We start from the raw sequence: 20,930 nt of genomic DNA on the forward strand, positions 1-20,930 counted from the left end.
TGCCAGTGACTCTTGTTTTTTGCACAAAGTGGATAACATGATGAAAAGTGAGGTATACCTCCAAATTCTTTAATCTCACCTCAGATCAACAGCTAGATGGTCAAAACGTTGAGACACTTGGGTTTTCCGATGGGAAAATCATCCCAAAGGTGAACATCAAACTTCTGTATGAGATAAAGGACAAGCCCCGACTTCAACCCGTTTAAAAGTGTGTAAACTATGCTTAAAAGCTGGGGTTTATGCAGAAAACCAGTGGATTTAAACGATCTTTACCAACATTGACTAAGAGAGTAGTCAAATATTCCATCAGATTATAACAGAAGCTGGTAGATAGCATCAAAAAGCTTAGACTTAGACTAACCTTATTTGTCATTTTGTATGCACAGAGTGAGTACAGAACGAAATTTCGCTGCATACAGCTTGTAAATTGCAGTAAAATTGAATTACAGTATAAGGTGCAGCAGTGATTTAAAAGTAAACAATTGAAATGTAAACAATGGAGAAGTCACAGTGTATGGTGAGTATTTTTAAAAGCATTTGTATGTGCAGAATTGATTGTGCAAAGGGCATTGTGCCTAGGGAGAGATGTTGTCAAACCAAAAATGAACCTGTATGTTTAACTTTACACCCCATGCAGATTTAAAAACATCTGTCGTAAATTAAAATTTGTGCAGCAAATCTTATTGTTTTAATGTCAGTGATATTTATTACTGTGTAAGCATACCAGGCTGGAAAATGAATGGACAACAAAGTGATGCGTGGGTGTGAACCCCATACCCCAGCTTTTGTCAAGGCACAAACTTCGTCATGTTCTAGAGTGCAAGTCCAAAATAAACTTAATAAACTCTAACTACCAAGCAAAGCTCCCTGCCCCGCTCACCGTGACTGTAGCCAGCAGGCCCTCAGGCACGTTGGCCACGATGATGCCGATGAGGAAGATGACGGCCTCCAGCCAGGTGTAGCCCAGGATGAGCGACAGGATGAAGAAGCTCACGCCCAGGAAAACCGCCACGCCGGTGATGATTTGGATGAAATGTTCGATCTCGATGCTGATGGGCGTCTGGCGCACCTGCAGCTCAGACGCCAGGGTGGCGATGCGGCCCATCACAGTTCGGTCGCCGGTGCCGATCACGATGCCACGAGCCGTGCCTGATGGGAGGCAGGGGCTCAGTGTTAGTTTTAGACTAAAAGTTGGGCGAAAAACTGCTTTACATAACCAACAAACATTTAGGGCATGCCATATTACAAAAATTAGTTTTTATCATTTATTCAAAAAGAAGAGGGAACCTTCCGATAACGGATTTACTCGATAGCTGCACTATAATTCATTTCAGCTGGAAGTCGCAAAGGAACTTAGTATTTTTTTTTTATCAAAATATTCATTTTCTCTTTAATGGCAGCTCATGATGGATCGCAATGTTACAGCATTCAGGCCGGTGACCCGATGCTATCTCTCTGAGCAACATAAAAAAAGAAAGAAAGATGAGTGTTCATCGTGAGGAAGACATGACAGAAGGCGTATCTATTGTAAACAGGAAGGTGGCCTGATGGTGAAGATGATGGCTGAAAGCTGAGCGGTGATAGATGGCGGTGAATCATAGGCGCTGGCCAGTAAATGATGGCCGGGGAGCTAAACAGATGCTGGACTAAGTGATTGAGGAAAGCATCTGAAAGGCATTAAAGACAAACGATCTTAACGACAGAGCTCGCCGTCAGCAGTTTTCACAGTGACTGCTTTATTAGCTACTGTGCACCTATCTGCCACGGCATTATAATCACTGCGCGCTGACGGGACTTTCAATCATTATCCTGATAACGACGGGGGTGTTTTTGGGTTACAAAGCATCTTAAAAAAAACAAACAAAGAAACAAACGGGTGAGAGGTTGAAAGCAGCAGCAGTCCTCAGAATTTGATTTGTTGCTGTTTGTTTTTTTTGTTGCCCGGTTTATTCAGGATAAGCCGGCTATTATATTTCTGTTCACCCAGCTGGTTTTAAACAAGGAGATTTGAAACAATTGCCTAATTTCACTTGAATTCATACAACATTTTTAAATTAATTTAAGAACTAAAAAGAATCCAACGGTGGATTGCGTGTATAAATACAAAATAAAATGTTCATGATGCAGATAGTACTGGTGATTTTGTATGTGCTTGTAAGCACAGTCAAATTAACTTAATGTCTCTTTTACTTCACTATTGATCCTGTATTAAAAAGCTATGCACTAAACATGGCTGCAGGAGAAAAGAGTCATCCAGAGAGATAACCCTTTCTCCACTATGTATGTATTCCTTTCCTTCACTTTTTAAAACATTTTTATCCAATGTAATAATTATTGCAAACTGACACTGCTGTCAAAATGTACATTTAGGAAACCCTGTGTGGAATATATATGAGCTGGATCTAAGTCATTTTGTTTGTACATCTGCAGACAATTGAACAAAATGATGCTTGGGTGGCTGGCGATTAATGGTCTTATCTGCAAGAGGGCTCCCAAATCAATTTCTACTTAGGCCCCCATCCAATCTTGGGCCAGCTCTCTTCAAAGAGTTACAAGTTATTGTTGAATTCCAGTGAATTGCAGTTATTTTAAGACAGAGATCATGTAATAACAATCCTCTTATAGTGTCCAGTGTTACTTAAATGTGGCTTTAAAGGGTCTTGCTTCCACCCAAGGCAGAAAAAGGTCATTCTTGTATATTTGCTATCTCTTGAAACACAGCAAATTCTTTATTGATCCATTAAAGCAACAGAGATCAGAAATTATAGAAATTGAAAATACAGTGTGAGTGAAGCTTGAGGAAACTGGCCTTTCTTCAATATTAGTAGGTCTTGTGGGATTTAATGCACTGATCTAAAGCAACACCGTGTAACATTAAGCCACCAGGGGGCGCTCAACTTGTAACTTCCAGGTTTAGCTCCCCCGAAGGCCACTGGCAACACTGCAGTGTCGCAGAATTAAACAGTCTCCCTCCATGTTTTGGAATCTGATAGCAGACCCCTTTGGAGCAGCAGAAGTCATGGAGTTACTTGTAAAAACAAGACGACATTCACCTCTCTAGATTAAATCCCGCATCAGAGAACCAAAAATATGTCTGATCTGGAACTGTAAGTGCCACGTCTGCTTCGTTTTGTTGTTGCGGCAGTCTGACAGTAACGCGACCCTTTCAGCGACGGATACGACCCTTTCCAGTTACATAGGCTAGTTTTTGAGAATGGTAACTTGCACGGAGCAACGATACGTGTCCCAATGCCGTATTTGACCTGAAAAATTATTAAATATACCTTACAATAAAGCTATTACTTGGGTCAAAACTTACATGGTGCGGCTTTAATGCATGGCTCACATTGTCATTATGCCTAAAAGAAATGGTGCTTTCTGAATAAAATCTTTTCATTTTTTTGGTCTAATCAACTACTATTTAAGTATTTCAGAGAAAATCTTCAATCTTCTTCCTAGTTTTGCTCCATGTACAGTTGTGAAGTACTTAGATGGATACTGTATTAAATGCAATCTGCTTTTCCGAAGATGGTTATAAAACTAGAAATAAAGTAAGGAACTTGTTTGAATCCATCCCTGAAATCAGCTGCAAAAGAAAAAATCTCTATGCATTGGGTGAATTTAAAGGACTTTGGTACTGTAACATGTTCACAAGCATTTCATTGGGTTAAAAAACCTTAAACCTGACAAGCAGAGTATCACTTGCTTAATCTTTACAGCCAATGTCTTTACATTTCAGTTCCCTCCCTCTCTTCTGTAGGATGCACACTCGTTCTAACATGGAAGGGTGGTGACTAAGCTCGTTATTGCATTGAAACACATTCACAGTCGGGTAGCGAGTCATAATCTTTTGCACCAAATGGCTTGAAGACAGACATCTAGTGGAGATAAGAGCCAATCTCGGCTGGATTTGGCCTACTGACCCTCGACACAGTTGGTGGAAAAGAAAGCGATGTTGCGGGTCTCCAGAGGGTTCTCATGCGTTAACTCAGGGGAGCGAGTCTGAGGCTCAGATTCTCCCGTCAGAGACGAGTTGTCCACCTTCACAAGAAAAAAAAGAGAGAAAGACGGTGAGAATGTTATCCAGGGACACTGATGTACCCAGAGGAGAGAAAAGTGGCGGGAATGACTGAATAGACGTTGATAATGCTGATAATTGTTTTTATACATCAACAACAACTGGACAGATCTCTATTCTGACCGCTACAGTTTTCACTCAATTTAATTTTACATGTGAAGGAAATTTGTACAACCACTTTGCAATCTAATGCAAATATTTTGTTCAATTACAATTCATACAGCTCTATAATTATAGGCCCACCTGGTAAAGCTGTGTATTCAATTCAATCCAAAAATAATTTCTTAATCCCAAAGGGAAGTGAAATCCTGTTGTTTCTCATGTTACAACAGGGTTGGTTTTGGAAAACTATGGAAGCATTGAGAAAAAACTGGATTTATGTTAATTGGTAGCCCCAGAATTTCACTTTTTTGTAGCAGTTCTCCATTAGTGATAATTGGAAACTTTTTTTTACCTCCAACATCCTCCTCTCTCTGCAGTTGGCAAGATAAAGGTGTTCCTGTTCCAGATTGTTTTTGCCATAGTTGCAGTTCTTAGAAACCTCTTAATTAATGCTCTGACTGTGGATTCCTTTCTAAGTTTCAAGTTCAGGCAGAAAATATTCTTTTAGTACATTTTCATTTTATTAAAACCCACATTTGCCCTATTTCAATGTTTTCCTGCTTTCCCATGTTTTTAATGGCAGCTAAACGATATAGGCCTCTGTTATTATGTCATGTTTTTCCTCTGGAGAAGCAAAAGGTCATGAAAAAAAAAAAAAATAATAATAATAATCTTTAAAAAATAAACTGCTACATATGTAAAACTGTGGTTAAATCAGAGCCAAGCGACCGGTCTGGTTGTAAAGCTGCTGATCACCGGTGGGCTAAAAAGAAAGGAAACCCGCTTCAGAAATCTCCATTTAGGAATCTAAGTGAATGTTTTTGACAGAGCAATGTAAAAAGCTGGCACCTCAAGTGTTTCGTGACAAAACTGTTTCTCTGGGGATTTCATTATGAAATGCTCATTACAGCAGTGAGGTTCCAATCCCGGCTTTTTGTCAGTTGCCCAAAAGCAATAAAACAGAGCGTTGGAGTGTTAATGATTCCAAAAACTAAATGTACTGACGGTTTTCTAACAGATCACCATAAAATCTGTGGCCCCTGTACTTTTCACGAGACCCGATTTACAGCCAGACGTTTGGTTTATGACCAAATATCAGAAAAAACTAATAAAATGACTAATATTCTCACCAGAGCATGGGAATCATTTGCAGTAAAGATGCGGAGGAAGCGTCAGATCAGTTTGTGAAGAAGTATATTTAGTGTCAGTTTCTTGTTGAAACTGTTCATAAATATAAATAAAGTAAAAAAAATAAAAAAATACATATAGAAAGTTTCTCCAGAGTGCTAAGATAATGTAATAATGTGATGAGCTTGGTTTGTGAATTTGTTTGTAGTTCTTTTGACTTGACAGAACTGAAGAGCATTGATGGTAAACACCACATTTCTTACCCATGCACTTAACGGCTGTTTATGAGTATTTTTGATGAACTAATAAGAAAAATAACCATTATAACCATTGCCATCACGTGTGGTCATGAAATATGACAGGTTATGACTTCTGCTCAAACCAAAATCAGCAAACCTCCATCTGGTAGAGGATATTTATTTCAGTCATATAGCCACACTCCCTTTAAGAAGTCTAGGAGATAATCCCTTTAAATCACTGGTTGTCAAAGCAAAAGGGGCACACGAGGTTTAGGGCCGGCTACTTTTCTGTAGCTACTAAAGTCAGGTAACAAAAACCTGCAAAGTACGAAATAGTAAAGGGTTGACAGGACCAGACCCCATGAGCCGCCTCACGGTGCTGCGGACTGGGTCATGAGTTGGGCCTGTTTCTCTGAAAAAGTTTGCTTTGGATTACCACAAGTCCTTTATTATGTTTAACTGTTCCAAATACTCTGATTGGGATGTGAAAAGATCGATTTGGCAAAGAGAAATGCATCTAGAATACTAACGAAGCAGCATGTTTGTTGCTCTTTTAATTCAATTCAATCCAGTTTAAAAAAAACACTTTATCAATCTCAAAGGGAAATCAAATCTCAGGGGTTTTTCATGAAAGTGGATGAAAGCAATTCTTGAAAATGAATAAATGAATAATCCTTGTAAAATCATCGGTTTATCATCAGTCACCTGTATCAGGGTTTACCAATGATCTTAAAAAGTAACAACAACCTTTTATAAAGGTTGTATATAGGTTTTCTTTTATCCAGGCTGAAGCTGAAGGTTCTTTGCGTGTCGTAGTCCATGGCAGAGTCTTCTGAGACAATGCTAGACAGCGTAATTATGACGTCAGCGGGCCCCAATCAGAATAGTTTTGGTAGAATTGGTGGCTAATTATGCAATCCAAGCAGAAATACATTTCAGTAAATATCATGTTTCAAGTCCTATTCTCTTACGGTTTTGGGTAGGGAGAGTTTCAAAACACCAGAAAACCTAAATCACTGCTTGAAGGCAGTTTGTGCTGAGAGTTATTAACATGTATACTCCTTTTGCAAAAGTTCTCTCAGAGAGGGATATTTCTGCACAGGTGAGCAAAAAGACTGATTTCTGAGGGTCCGTTGTTGTTGTTTTTAAGAATGCATTAATAGAAAACAGTTAAACAACACTAACTGTTTGTTTTTTTCCTTTTTGTTTATTTTGTCTGGCTGGAATTTGAGTTTGTTTTCTGGGCGTGTCTTCACCTGCAGTGGAGGGACCTCATCCTGGCAGGTCACCCTCAGGTGCGCAGAAGAAAAGAGTCCCCAGGGATTTGCACGCAATTTATTGGTTCCCCCGGCTCAAACTAAGAGGCAGATTAAAGAGGGGCGATACTGGCCAGGGCAGATTTTTCAGTCGATACAGATTTTAAAGGCATACTATGCAACATTTTTCAGTTAATTAATGTGTTCCATACCGTTTTGGATGATTAAATGAGTCATTTCAGGTCGAACAAAGGTTTTCTCGGCCGCCCTGGTGGTCTGTGGGGGAAATACCGCACTTGCAATTGCAGGAGCCCTCGGCCCGCACCCACAGGCTCAGAAGTCTCGAGCAAGACCGCGAGAGTCGGTCTTGCTTTACGGCGAGAACTCCATGTGTTTTTGCCCTGCCATTCACTATATGCACGCGCGAAAGCAACAACAAAGAACCGCGTGTTAACGTCAAATAAACATGCAAGCATATCGAGGTTTTTATTATTATTATTATTATTTTATTTATTTATTTTTTGAATGTTGGCGAGGCGGCCAACTTGCCAAGATAGCGCTGCGGGAAGCTTGATGTTCATACCTTCACTGTGTTAATCATTGTTTGTAATGCCGTTTTTTCCGCTTTTCGTTGCGTTCGCCTGTCTGCTAAGCTCAAAACAACCGCGCCTGGCTTGACGGAGAAACCAGAACAGCTGAGCATCTTTATGACAGTGCACTTTTACTTTCGCCCTCTGGGGGGAGCCTCGCTGGAAAATCAACCCCGGTTGCATAGTATACCTTTAAGATAAGATAAGATAGACTTTATTGATCTCACAGTGGAGAAATTCACTTGTCACATCGTCTGCATTTTCAAGTAATTATTGGAATGTGTTTAAAATATTTTCAGTTTATATTAGTTTATAAATGTATTGCTCTTTGTCTAGTGTAAATACTGTGTATTTTTTCCATTTTCATTTGATTCAACCCTATTAATAGCTTTTCCCAATTTAGGCTCATCTGTATTTAAGCTGTTTGTCATTTGTTGTTGGGGTTTCTGTTTGGTTACACTGCTACAAAATAAAAAAGAACGAGAAGCTCTACCTTGCATCCGCTGGAAGAGGTCACCCGAAGGTCAGCGGGAACCCGGTCTCCACCTTTCACCTCCACCAGGTCTCCTAAGACCACCAGCTCTGCGTTGATCTGCATCTTCTCCCCCTCGCGAATAACCATCGCTTGCTGGCGTGGAGATAAAGACGGAGAGGTACTGTCAGGAGGAGACGGGGAATTTTGCACCGAGAGAGGATTTAGTAAGATGAAGAGATGTGTAAAAAAAAAAAAAAAAAGGTGCAGCCAGGGGGTGTAGTAGTATATTAAAAGCTGATATAGAAGAAAAGAAGGAAGACGGAAAAGATAGGTGAGGGAAAGAGGCACAAGAAGGGAGGGAAAAGAGCATAAATAGATTAAAGAATTAGGCAATCGAAGAGCTGGAGGTGGATAACGAGAGGGGAGTTTTTATGCAAACACACTTGCAATCCAGAGTTGGCTCAAACATTTATTTTCCTTTGTGCAAGCTTATTAGGTTTCCACTCAAGTGAGTGTGTAAGCCCTACTTGAGGGATAGCTTATTGATTCAGAAAGCTCTGAGACTACACCAACCAGCTAATGCATCACCTTACCTGTGGCACCATTTTCTTGAAGGAGTCCATGATTCGAGAGCTCTTGGCCTCCTGGAAGTAGGAGAAGCAGCCCGTGACGATGACGACGGCAGCCAGCACCACGCCCAGGTAGAGCTGAAAGAAGAGCGGAGCCACACCGTGTCGTCGCCCACTTCATTTATTTCATTTCAAAGATTTCTGAGTATTTCTGAGCATAAAAACCCAGCTTCATGTGGTTCAGTGCTTAAGCAATCTAACAGAATGCCTTGCAAAAGTATTCATACCCCCTTCATCGTTACTTAGACTTAGACTTTCTTTACTGTCATTTTCGTTTTCATACAGCTCAGAAAAATTGCAGTAACTCTACAGGATACCTTGCAGTGAATTACAGTACAGGATAAAAATGCAGTAATAAATCGCAGTTCAGTTACAGGATAAGTTCCAATTGACTTCCGGGTAAAGTGCAGCAGTGAACAGTAGGCAGTTGAAATGTAAACAAATGTAAACATGCAGTAAGTTTCCAATAAAGTGCAGCAGTGATTCAACAGTGGACAGTTGCATTGTAAACAATTATGCAGTAATTCCGGATAAAGTGCAGCAGTGATATTGGAGACTTAAGAGTTGAGCAGTATTTATAATGCTGGATAAGGGTACTTTAAGGGTACTTACACAGATTTTGTCAAATTAACACCCCAAATTTAGATTTTATTGAACTAACGTTTTGCTTATTTGTAAAGTGGAAGATAAATGAGTCATGGTCCTTTTAAATAAAAAAATCTAAAGAAAGGGCTTTGTGAATTCTAATTCAGCCCCCCTGAGTGATTGCTTTCTAGAACCACATTTTGTTGCATTTACAGCTGTGGGTCTTTTGGGGCTATGATTTTAGAGAACTATTTTTACCCACAATTTTATGCAAAGTAGCTCAAGCTGATCCAGATTCTGGCTGGATCCACGCTTGGACTTTGACTGGGCCATTTTAACACATTGACGTTCCTCCACGGTGATTTTCAGTCAGTTTTCAGCTACACGTGCTGTAGCATTCTGAATGCTGGTCAAAAAGTTCAGTTTAGGTCTCATCTGAGCAGCTTCTCCTAATTTGCTGTGTCCCCTAATGGCTTGTGGCAAACAACAAGCTGGACTTGATGCGGTTTTCTTTCAGATGCGGCTTTCTTCTTGCCAGTCTTCCAAAAAGGTTCGATTAGTGGATCTCTGCAGCTCCTCCAGAGATGCCTCGGGCCTCTCGGCTGCATCTCTGGTTAAGTTTCAGCCGATGGTCTGGCCGGTTTGCAGTCAAGCCTCTTTCCATTTTCAGTTTAATGATTGAACAGCACTCTGTTAGATGGTCAACTATAATCTTGTTTATACCCTAACAACAACTTTATCCCCTGATGTATTTGATGCTCTCCTCGGACTTCATCATAATCTCTAATAAAGGCTTCCTGAGGCCTTCACCAAACTTCTGTACTTAAATAACACACCACCGAAGTTTACTAATAAGGTCATTTATGAAGGGAACTTCTTTCACTTGATTTCATTTAGGGGTTGCGAGGTTAAAAGAGGCCTGAAAGATATGCAAGCCCCTGGTTTCAGAGTTTTTGTTTTGTTTTGTTAAAAAAATAAAATGCAATATCCGTGTATGATTTCCCCTTTCACTTCACAATTACACAAAACTTTATGTTGGGCTCTCACATAAAACCCCAGAAAAATGCCTTGTAGTTCAGAGGAGTATGAATATTTATGCAGTTAGAGATGTTCACAAGCGTCTGTTGGACTGAATTTTTGTCATTTTGACGTTCTGCTTTAGTCCAAGAGAGCATCTGTCTGAAACTGTGATCTGGTGGGCCACCAAGAGAGCGAGTGTTGCTTTGTAGTCTTATATCACTTTCAGAGATATATTCTGGTGTATTTTTGTTTTGCTTCTGGTTTCTATTTTCGGCTATGCAGTGAAAAAAGCATCTATGGGTTCATCTCTCACTGATGCAAACAAGACAGCCAGTCACTCTGAATGAAAGCATCTCCAGCTGGTGCGCTCTCTGCCTTGGACTGCTGGAAAATAGGTCTTAAATCATGAGACGTTTGCTTTTTCCAGGGTTCTGCTTTTATATGAGTGCAACGACACACTTTTTTTTTTTTTTTTTTTTGCTTTTTTACACCTTGAAAGACTTTCTTTTGTTTTGCCGCGGATGTGCAAAATGTTCTGAACCAGGAAATAGATCCGTATCCTCAGAAAAATCCCCCGTCACTGTTAGCATTTGCCACAAACTTAGTGATCTCTTTGCAGATCCCATCTCTGTTTTGCCCCGCGTGGAGAATTTGCAGGTTTTTCCTCTTTATTTCTACCTGCTCGCTGCGCAGGAAAGCTGCTCTGGCTCACCCGCTGTGCAGCAACGTATGCGCCACGTCTGTCCCAGCAGGTGAGTTTGAAGATTTCCAGCACCAAACAGCTCATATGCAAACATCCACACATGAATTTTAAGACGCCGCAAATAATTATCCAATTTGACGACGATTTTCAAAAAAAAAAAAAAAAAAAACTGGTAAATGTCAGGATACTCTTATCGCAAAATAATCCGCTTTTATCTGACAATAGGCAGGTGTGAGGCTCTGCGGGAGTTGATTTTCATCTTAAATAGCTGTGTGAATTTTACAAAGTGTCAGAGCTGCAGCCAGCGAGGGCTTTGAAGCGGCTCACCAGAGCATCCAGCCTTACACACTCAGAACTAAACGGAGAGATTTAATCGCAGGGAGATTAAGTTTATCGTGAGTTTGCACGGCTGTATCTACTATGTGTTATGCAAGGCTTTAATGCTGACTGGAGTATAGTCAGAGCTGAATGATGATTGCATAATGACTCAGAGCCATAAGGTGCAGCACGGGCGGCGATGGCTTTATTTGCTCTCTGGTTGGTCTGAGTAATTTTCCATGGCAGTGCCAGCAATTTGGACCTTTTTTTTTTTTTAATCTCGCATTCATTGAAGAGGGAATAATGAATTGGGGACATTTTTTACATCACAGACAACAACATAAACAGATTTTTTTTCCCCTTTTATTATCTAAATCTAGCTTTTTGTTTCGGTTTTTGTTTAATTTCTCCCGTTTTGTTTTTCCTGTAGGTTCTCTTGTTTGACTTAACGACTTCCTGCAGCCAATCTGTATGTTTTTAAGGTGAGATTGGCATTCTAGGTAAACTATTTTGACACCTCTGTTTTAAAGCAAGGTTTGTTGCTGATCCTAAGGTATGCCTTCAAAAATGTTTTGCATGCTTTGCAAACATAAGACGATTCACTCATCAAGCCAAACTAAACTCAAATTGGACGTAAGCTTCTTTAGCTGATTAATGCTGTCTTTTGTCCAGGGGTGTCAAACAGCTTATTAATGCATAGTTATTAGAAAGTAAAATGAAATAAAACTATTTGTTTTGTCATAATGTCTTTGCTGTAGTTGCTCCTGCACCATATGGCAAAATGTGCTTTCAAGAAACAAATATCGTTAAGAGATGTAGGGAATAATAAAATTGCTGAATGCCTTCAAATACTTAATTTTGCGATCAGTGGAGGAGAAGAACCAGACATCGACCTCAGATCATTTGTTTCTTTTAGTGATAATGGCGTAATTTTTCTGTCCCTGTGTTGGACGAGAAACCTGTTCAGGGTCTACCTGACCCCTCACCCAATCACCCCCGGAGACAGACACCGGCCTACCTCCAGGGGATGGATGGATGGATGGACGGATGGATGGATGGATGGATGGATGGATGGATGGATGGATAGATAACCGGTTTATGTTTGTCTCCCATAAGATAATTTGTGTTGAACAAAGAACGGAGCTGCAACGCTGTATCCTACATGAAGAAAAACAATTTTTGCAAAATTACATGGATGTGCAATAAAATTTTAAATAAATCTAAACGATCTAGAGACTTGCTATTAAAAGCTGTCGACTTATGATTTTTTTCCCCCATGTAAAGTTATAAAATAAACAAAGGTGTCATTTTTATGTAGAGCCTTTAGTGTAGTGTCACCTGATATGTGTGATGTGTGTGTCATGTCATTGGACTCAGCTAAAATTTCTGGAGCTGATCTTTCTTATGATAAGGGCATTAAAAACTGGAGTGAAAATTAACAAAAAAAAAAAAAGTTGAACATCTGAAGAACTGGCCCCTTTTGGGTGGTAAAATGTGCCTTCAAATATCCTAATGTTTCCTCTTGTAAAAACTGAAGAAGAGGAACAACTTCATAAAATTTTAAGACGATACTGGATATTTGCTTATTTGCCTGGTTATGTTGTCTTTTGTCCAGGTTCTTTTTTATCCATCCACCCATCGTCTGCACTAGCTCATCCTTGCAGGGTTTGCTGCACTAGATGAGCTTGAGCTACTATTACCAAATGTCGCAGTAGTTTTAGAATAACCCGGTCAGAAGGACACTTAGTAATTGGAATTTTTTAAAAATATACATTTTGAGACTTTTCAATAAAGAACTTTTGGACATCACAGGACAGTAAATCTTCTCCAGCTTTCAGCTTCCTGCATGAGTGAACGTTGCATTATTGAGAGAAACCTTCCACATGTGAATGTTGTGTTGGCTGTTGTTATAATTGTCTTGCAATTTTGTTCAATAATGCTGTAAATGTGTTCAGCAGGTAATGGCTGCTGACAGCAGGGAGCCTTGTTTAGCAACAGCATCTTGCTGCAATAAGCACTTGAGCCATCACTAATGTGTATACAGGCCATGTTGTGCACCAATGTACCACTAAATGCACGTATCACACAATTCACCAAACCTAAATTCCTGGGATGATTTTAAACTTTTGGGGCCACAGTTTCTTCACCAAAGATGAAAGATCAGAAGAAAAAAAAAACATTTCTGCAAGAAAAGATAATGTTTCTCCTTTTTCTAGTGGGTTTATTCATCCAAATTTAGTCTTAAATAGAAGAAGGCTGGACTGGACTTAGTGTGTGAAGAAAACGTAAAGGTCTGCATTTAGTTACAAATGCTGAATTCAGTGTTTATGAAACCAAACATAAACTGTATGTCAATTTATTTTTAGCAGTTTATGACTCTTTTTTTGTCTTTTAAGAAATCAAATAGGGAGTAACATCTGAAAACACCATTGCTTTATTTATTTTCTTCTATGCGTCTGCACGTACTGTAAAATTCTCAAAATAAATCCAAACGTTTGAGAGGTACGCACTGAACCGTGTTGAGTTTAACTTTCTTGCACATGTTTCTCAGAGTCGAGGTCTCTCCAGATCAGTGCAGATGCTCTATGCTTCTGGAATCTGGGTCATTTCGAGGCCAGTTCAACGCCTCAAATTCGTTGCTGTGCTCCTCTAATCATCCTGAGACATTTTTGTTTTGTGGCAGGGTCCACAGCCGTTAGGAAATGATGTTCGTGAATAGCCTACAACAATGCTTAGTTTGGTAATATGCAAGAATCGGACAACTGAACGAGTACAGCATCTTGCTCTGCTAAAATTGGACTTTTCAAATTGATGCCTTTTTGCACCAATATCTTTGCACTATAAACATGGCGGAACATTCTTCTGCGCACTTTTTCAAAAACTGTTTTTCTCCTGCACTGTACATTCTTATCACTGCTACACTTTAAATTGTATTGTCATTTTTATTCAAATTGCACTCTCATTACAATTTTGTTTTGTATGCATTGTGTACATACAAAATTAAAGTCTAAAGTTTTGATAAGTGATTCAGCCGTTTCCCTGCAGAACTAACCACCATATTGACTCTGCAGGCTTGCTTTCTTCCCATGGTGCATCCCGGGTTCCCAGGTAAGCAATGCTCACGGATCCAACTATCCACGTGACGTAAAAGAAAACCTCATTTATCACAATCACACCATGCCGCGTTCTTAATTTGCTCTGTGGCTGGACATTCACATACCCGTCGTTGGGATGCAGGGGTTGGCATGGGAACCCTGACTGATCTGTGACTACGTAGCCTCACAGAAGCTGAGCTGCACTGGGAGGAAGTCTTGCTGAGACCTCCCTCTCAGAGCCAGCATTAACCTGGCGAGTTTGGGCTCCTCTGTTTTACTGCATGGCCCTCGTACATGCATCAATCATCTGCTTTGGCAGAGCTGCCTCTCTACCTCACCCTGTGCACGCTGTGTTACAACGTTTCCATGCATTTCCTCACGTTGTCATTGGCCGGCTCGTCCTCCAGGCCCGCCTGGATGCTGTAGGCCAGGAAGCAGAGGACAGCGCCGATCCACAGCAGGATGGAGAAGCCACCAAACAGCTGACGGCAGAACTTGATCCACTCCGGGGTTGTGGGAGGAGGGGTCAGCGCGTTCGGACCGTCCCTTGCCAGAATCTCTGCAGCCCTGGCATTGGTCAGGCCCTGAGGGAGAGCAATTTTTAGGGATGAATGTCCTTCTGCTTGCAATGAATATCTTTTTACAACACAACGGCCCAGTTTTCACCATGGCTTAAAAGTTATTTTACTGCTTCAGCAGCAGAACATCAAGCATTCCTGTCTGGCCTATTTAACACAATAAGCACAATAAACTGGGTGACTCTTCCTGTAGCAAAAGCTTTGCTGGGAGTTTATTGAACATTTTATTCAGATGTCTGGTCGATGTTGGTCAAATCTCTCCCTCGCTCGTCGCGCCTCGCTGCGCCGCCGCGCCCGCGCTCGCGCGCGCCTCGCGCTGAGATAGAAGAATAGGATAAGAGGAGAGAGAGAAAGAACAGATAACACACACACACACATACAGAAGTATACACACACACACAACACAGAGTACACACACACACATACATACATACACACACACACACACAAATATATAGAGGAATATATATATATATATAGTATATATGATAAGAGATATATATAATAATATGATAATAACATATATACATAAAGAAAAAACATATACATATATATACAATATATATACATATATAGATAGATATACATATATACATACATACATACATACATATATACATACACACATACATACATACATATATATATATACTGTATATAGTAAATACCAGCAATATCAAGATTTTATTATACTTCCTAGCCACTAGAATAGAATTCTGCAAGTGTAACAATGCTGCTGCCCGAACCCGTACCTGTGCTCTCTATTCATCTATTTTTTTCATAATCTAAGCAAAATCAAATTTGCTTCACTTCACCTGCAGAGCTGCAAAATCAACTCTAACGGCAAGCAGCAAATGTGGCTACAGCAACAAGACTTTGTGATGTGTTTGTAAATGTCCGTGTACACGATTGTAGGATTTTTTTTTTTATTATTATTTATTTATTTTTGCATCAAAGAATGCAAGTCTGTTTGTGCGTGCAAAGGATTAAAGATGAAGGAGAGCCCAGGTGAGTCCCCCCACGCTGTGGTGGGTCTAAGTCGACTAAAGAGGCGCTTGGTCTCAGTTTGGATGTTGCCTTCCAGGGAAGGCGAGCACAGATTACATCTTTGTGTGGGATATTATAGCAACTCTTTATCGTGTGCTTGTGTGAGAGTGAAATACAGAAAGCGTGTGTGTATGTGTGTGTGTGTGTGCCGTTACCCGTGTCAGGTCCACTCCGTAGCGTTTTCCCAATTCATCCAAAGTTATTTTATGGTCATCCTGCAAGGATGAAATATTTCTTTGTTACTTGTGCCTCAGCTGAACACAAACAGAGTCTGTATTTGGCAAAGCATGAAATAGAAACTAGTTGTGATTCTATAAGGAGTCATTGACTGTTATATACTATGTGATCTGAGGCTGTATGGCTGCCGCAGTAAAAGCAATGCCCTGCTGCTGCCCCGTCTTACTGAAAAATGTTTTATTCCTGGTTTCCAACAAGGTCCAGGGGATTCAGATAAATGATTCATTTCTCATGATAGATCAGAGAGGTCAAAGATGTCCGATCCCTCTGCATCTCATTGTGCCGACTGCATGAGCTTTGTTTTCTTTAAATGTATGTCTGCTGCATTCAAACCCGATGGCTTATAGTTCATGGTAAACTCTCCAAACGTACAGAAACGCCTCTGTAAAATGATTGTGTTTCGTGAACACATTCTGATCCAGAATGAGTCGCATGCTTGCAAAGTCAAAGGGACAATTTTGTTTATCTAAAAGCACAGCTGGAGAATGGGTCAAAGTGACATTTTGTTCTTGGCAGTATATTGCTGTTTGTCACTGATTGTTATCATTTTTGGAAATAATTTAAATCCTGTCCTCTTTTGATGAAAAGGATGTTTGTACCCAGGCTGAGTGAGAGAGAGCGACTGAACAATGAAAATAATGTTTGATTTTGTCGAATTTAGCCAAAGAAAGCTTTTTCAAGCTAAATTATACGAGTGGAAAAACAGATCATTTGGCTGTGTGAAAGTCAGACTTGTGTGAATTAAAAAAACTTTTTCATCAAAATGATTAATTTTTCAAAAATAAATAAAATCCACAGAACATCAAGAGTGGTGCAGTATTAAAGTATTAATTAATATAAAGTATATGAATAATTTTTATACATTTTGACAGGTTCAAACTATATAAATATTTACCTCTGGTTACGATGCCAACGTCAACATGAAGGGAATGTGCATCAGTAAGTAGAAGAGTAGGTTCAAGTCATGTGAGACGGAGCTCATTTGTTGCTAGAGCGTAGTAGCTTTGTAATAGTGATGGAAAAATAGCTTTTTCTCAGCGTTTCATTCCTCAGATACAATCAGACCAAAAAAGAAGCAAAACAAGGGTGAACATCAGTCGAGTTTTTTGAACATTTGTACCGACTAAAGAAAGTAAAGCGGCTAAGAAGCCTCGTGTAGGTTGCCTCACTCCTTCTGGACAGGTAAGTTAGATGTTTGCTAATGCTAACTGTTATGCTAATGCTAATGTGACTGGTCCTGGCAGCCGGCTAGCAAACATTATCTCTGTGAAAACGTCAGGCCTGTAAAACTCTGACCAATCCCTGGTGTTCGGACAGAAAGGCAGGGATTTGCCAGTGTGTGGAGCGTGCATGCACACTTCTAATATTTATGTATCCAGTTAGCATAGCGATTAGCTTAGCGGTTAGCTTCTATGCTAACCGCTACATGGGCCTTTCTTACCTACATTTCCAGAAAAATCTTTAGTAATACCTTTAATGACTGGCTGAATTTGGGGTAAAAAATAAACATTATGGTTATATTTGGAAAAATGATTAAGAAATCTACATTTATCTAAGTTTGCCAAGACTAAATTTGCACCACCATCCATTACGGAACTGTACCTAAAATATCAGCTTTCAATTAAAACATAGATCTCACTCAGCTCACCCGCCACACAGTTACTACACACAGTTCGTATTGTGGATATGTATTTAAGTAGCATTTATATTCAGGTGAACTTCAGACATAAGAAGGTTGATTATTTTTATTTTATAACTTAAAAAGAGCACAATCCAATCTGGTAACATGTGGCATGTCAAGTCCATGCTGCACTATGAGGGTTTAATGTACACTCTAGTCCTCATTTGATTTAAACCAGACTGAAACAGAAACCAGTTTAGACAAAAAAACTGCGGTGAGGCGTGACAACCCCTGAACCATTTCCAGAACTTACTTGTTGCTTTGAAGGACTTGCTGTGCATTTTCTGTAACTTCCCTAGATGTACTTTCCAGAATGTTCCATGTACCATTGATTGGACTTTTATAGAACAGGTTACTTTTCTAGAACTTACTGCTTACTGACCCAGAACTTATGTACCGAGTATGTTCCATGAAAGTTTCAGAAAAATAACCTCTTAGATTCCAGAGAATGTACCTGGTAAGGTCAAGTTAAGTACCTGGTAAGTTCAGGGGAGTACCCTACTTAACATACTCTCATAATACAGCCCAGTTCATGAACACACTCAAGCTCTGAGAAAGTAAGCACTAAACTCCAAGAAAGTTTTAATAAAGTAGCTTCTACGTTCCAGAAAGGTATTCAGTTGTAAGCCACATAACAATACGGCCTGATTCTTGAAAGATGCCAGCAAGTATTAACCAGTAAGTCCCAGGAAAGTACCTGAGGAACTCCAGAAAGCAACCTCTAAATTCAAGAAAGGCAGTCAGGAAATGTCATAAAAGGGGCTAGTATGTTCCAGGAAATACCTAGTAAGCTCTGTTAGTAACTCGTAAGTTCTAAGAGAGTACTTTCTAAGTTTCATGGAAGTATGGGCTGTATCATGTCACACAACCAAAAATATGTGTTGCTGTCACTCAGAATGCCTGGGGGAGTTTTGAGTTATTTTAAATGTCAAAAATGTCTATACTGAATGAGCTCTGCTTTTAGGAACTTTTAGCTTGACTCGATCATGAGAACTTCTCCCCCGTTTCTGCACACTCAGCTAACCCTGACAGCTGCTGTTGTCAGGTACTGACTGCCCATAAGTACTCCTAACAGCCACACTGGATGTCCTAATGGGGTTTTAACTGATTTCATTTAAAAAAAAAAAAAAAAAAAAAATCACAAGGAGGACCAGTATGGTTTTCCACAGCCAGAATGTCAGCTTAGTGCTTTGTCACCACATCCACAAAACAGCTCATCCAAGTAAATGTTTGATCCATTTCATTTTAACCAGTAAAGTTTGATACTGGGACTGAACAAGTTTTATGTTTGCATGATTGGTGCTCCTGCACTGGAACTGTTTAGTTGTTAATAACCTATTTTAAAGAACTGATAAGGTTTTAAGCCATTTAAAATCGTTTCTGGGAACTGTGTCAATATCACAGACTAAGGGCTCCTTGGTCACCCAGCATAAAAAAAGAGAACTGTATTATTTTCTTTACTAACAGCTACCTTGGTCAGCTGGAAGTAATTTGGCCAAAAATCAGCTGAACGACCTTGTGTTTTCAAAACATATACGTTTTTATCTATATTGGGTGTTAGCCAGTATTGATCCAGCAACGGCTGGAGGTGAATAAATGGGTTTTACCGTGTAAAAAAAAAAAAAATACAGAAAAGGAAAGAACTAGATGCAGAAGTATATGAGGCAGAGTGATGAAAGGAAATGTGACAATCACAAAAATCACTGCTGACAGTTTCAGAGGGATTTTCCCTTTTAATCAGATGCAGGCCTACTTTACAATTGACAAGAGTTATTTTATCACATGTAGTGCAAGAAGCAAAAGTTAACCCAGTTTTCGTGGGCATCGCTTGGTGGCATTTTGACAGCACCTCAAAAAAAAAAACTACAGCTCTGAGAAAGGCAAAAACCCGGCACCAGACTGTTGGTGGCCCACAAATTATTCAGTCTTTCTGAGTACAAAGCGGAGCCGCCGGAGGGAGGCTGAGCAGATAGAAGAGAAACAGGCTGGCATTGGGGCTCGTCTGCAGCCGACTGCACCGAGCAGGTTGGATTGCCATTATGTTTACGGGCCACCGTTTTCATTTATAGCCTTGTTAAATAATCTGGTGTCTGTGGCGTAGCGCTATTTGGAGCTCATTTGGGAGCGGCGGAGATGAAATCAATCATGGCATGTTTTTCTCACCAAGGCCACCTCCTTCTTCAGCTCATCCAAGTCCCTTTCCTTCTTCTTCTTCTTCCCCCCGCTCTCAGCACCCCACTGTGGGAAAAAAAAAAAAAACAGAGATATAAGAGCGCCATCCTAAACCAAGGACATTTACATTCACAGCAGTACATTACGAGCACAATGGACTTGTGTATGCTGGTTCGTTTCAATCTCCTGCCACTATTGGCAAACCATTCACTGAATATGGAGGAGATTTTTTTTTTGTCACACTGGAAGTTCTTCATTTTGTGTGTGTGTGTGTGTATGTGCGAGTGTGTGTGTCGGGAACAGTTGGAAGAACGGTGCATCATGGAAATCATCTGCCGCTGTCAGTCTCCTCTTAGTAGCACGTGTGCATGTCAGGGCAGCAGTGAAGGAGGGATACGCCGGGAGAATGTGAGGGGAGAGCGTGCACGTGAGTGACACGGTGAAAAACTAATCAAAAAAAAAAAAAAGAGCCAAAGAGGGAGCGCGGAGCCGGTGGAGACTCTGAAATGTGTTTGGCATAGCAATTTCCCCCCACTGTGCGCGAGGAAGATTACCAGGCTGTCCTCCCATAAAGCTAAATGGAATGAGGCCTGATGGAGGGAATACAGGGAAAATTACAAAATAACGCAGATAAACAGCAAGCGAGAAGGAACAAAACTTGTTGGGGAGGAGGGCTATCATCCTGAGATGCTTTTTTTTAATCTAAATAATGCTCAGAGATTTCATTCCTGGAAAAGCAAAGAGGCCCAAGGTAACTCTGAAGGAGCTGTAGATATCCACAGCTCAGGTGGGAGAATCTAAGAGTGCACTCCACAAATTTAGACTTTATGGTAACATGATCTGTAGAAAGTCATGAAAAGTCCAGGTTGAGGGGCTGCCAAAAGCCTGACACTGGAGCAGAGGATCACCTTATATCAGGACGACAGCCACAATAAAACCAGTACCACAGCTGATTACCATAGATCGACACAAAGCCCAGTGAAGGTCCAATTCAAAA

At 40.2% G+C, this 20,930-nt stretch overlaps 1 protein-coding gene across 1 annotated transcript in view; it reads right to left on the reverse strand.

Moving 5' to 3' along the window:
• The window catches only part of atp1a2a (ATPase Na+/K+ transporting subunit alpha 2a), a gene marked incomplete at its 5' end in the record, with an annotated part of 71,700 nt that extends 51,701 nt beyond the window's left edge, over window positions 1-19,999 (reverse strand). Inside the window, 8 exon segments of the mRNA NM_001309999.1 lie at window positions 881-1,149; window positions 3,924-4,041; window positions 7,887-8,021; window positions 8,462-8,575; window positions 14,599-14,802; window positions 15,999-16,058; window positions 19,925-19,988; window positions 19,990-19,999. Coding sequence (NP_001296928.1) covers window positions 881-1,149; window positions 3,924-4,041; window positions 7,887-8,021; window positions 8,462-8,575; window positions 14,599-14,802; window positions 15,999-16,058; window positions 19,925-19,988; window positions 19,990-19,999 — 974 coding nt within the window.
• Between the last annotated feature and the right edge of the window lie 931 nt (window positions 20,000-20,930).

This window comes from Fundulus heteroclitus, chromosome 6 (assembly GCF_011125445.2).
Source record: "Fundulus heteroclitus isolate FHET01 chromosome 6, MU-UCD_Fhet_4.1, whole genome shotgun sequence".
Classification (NCBI taxonomy): domain Eukaryota; kingdom Metazoa; phylum Chordata; class Actinopteri; order Cyprinodontiformes; family Fundulidae; genus Fundulus; species Fundulus heteroclitus.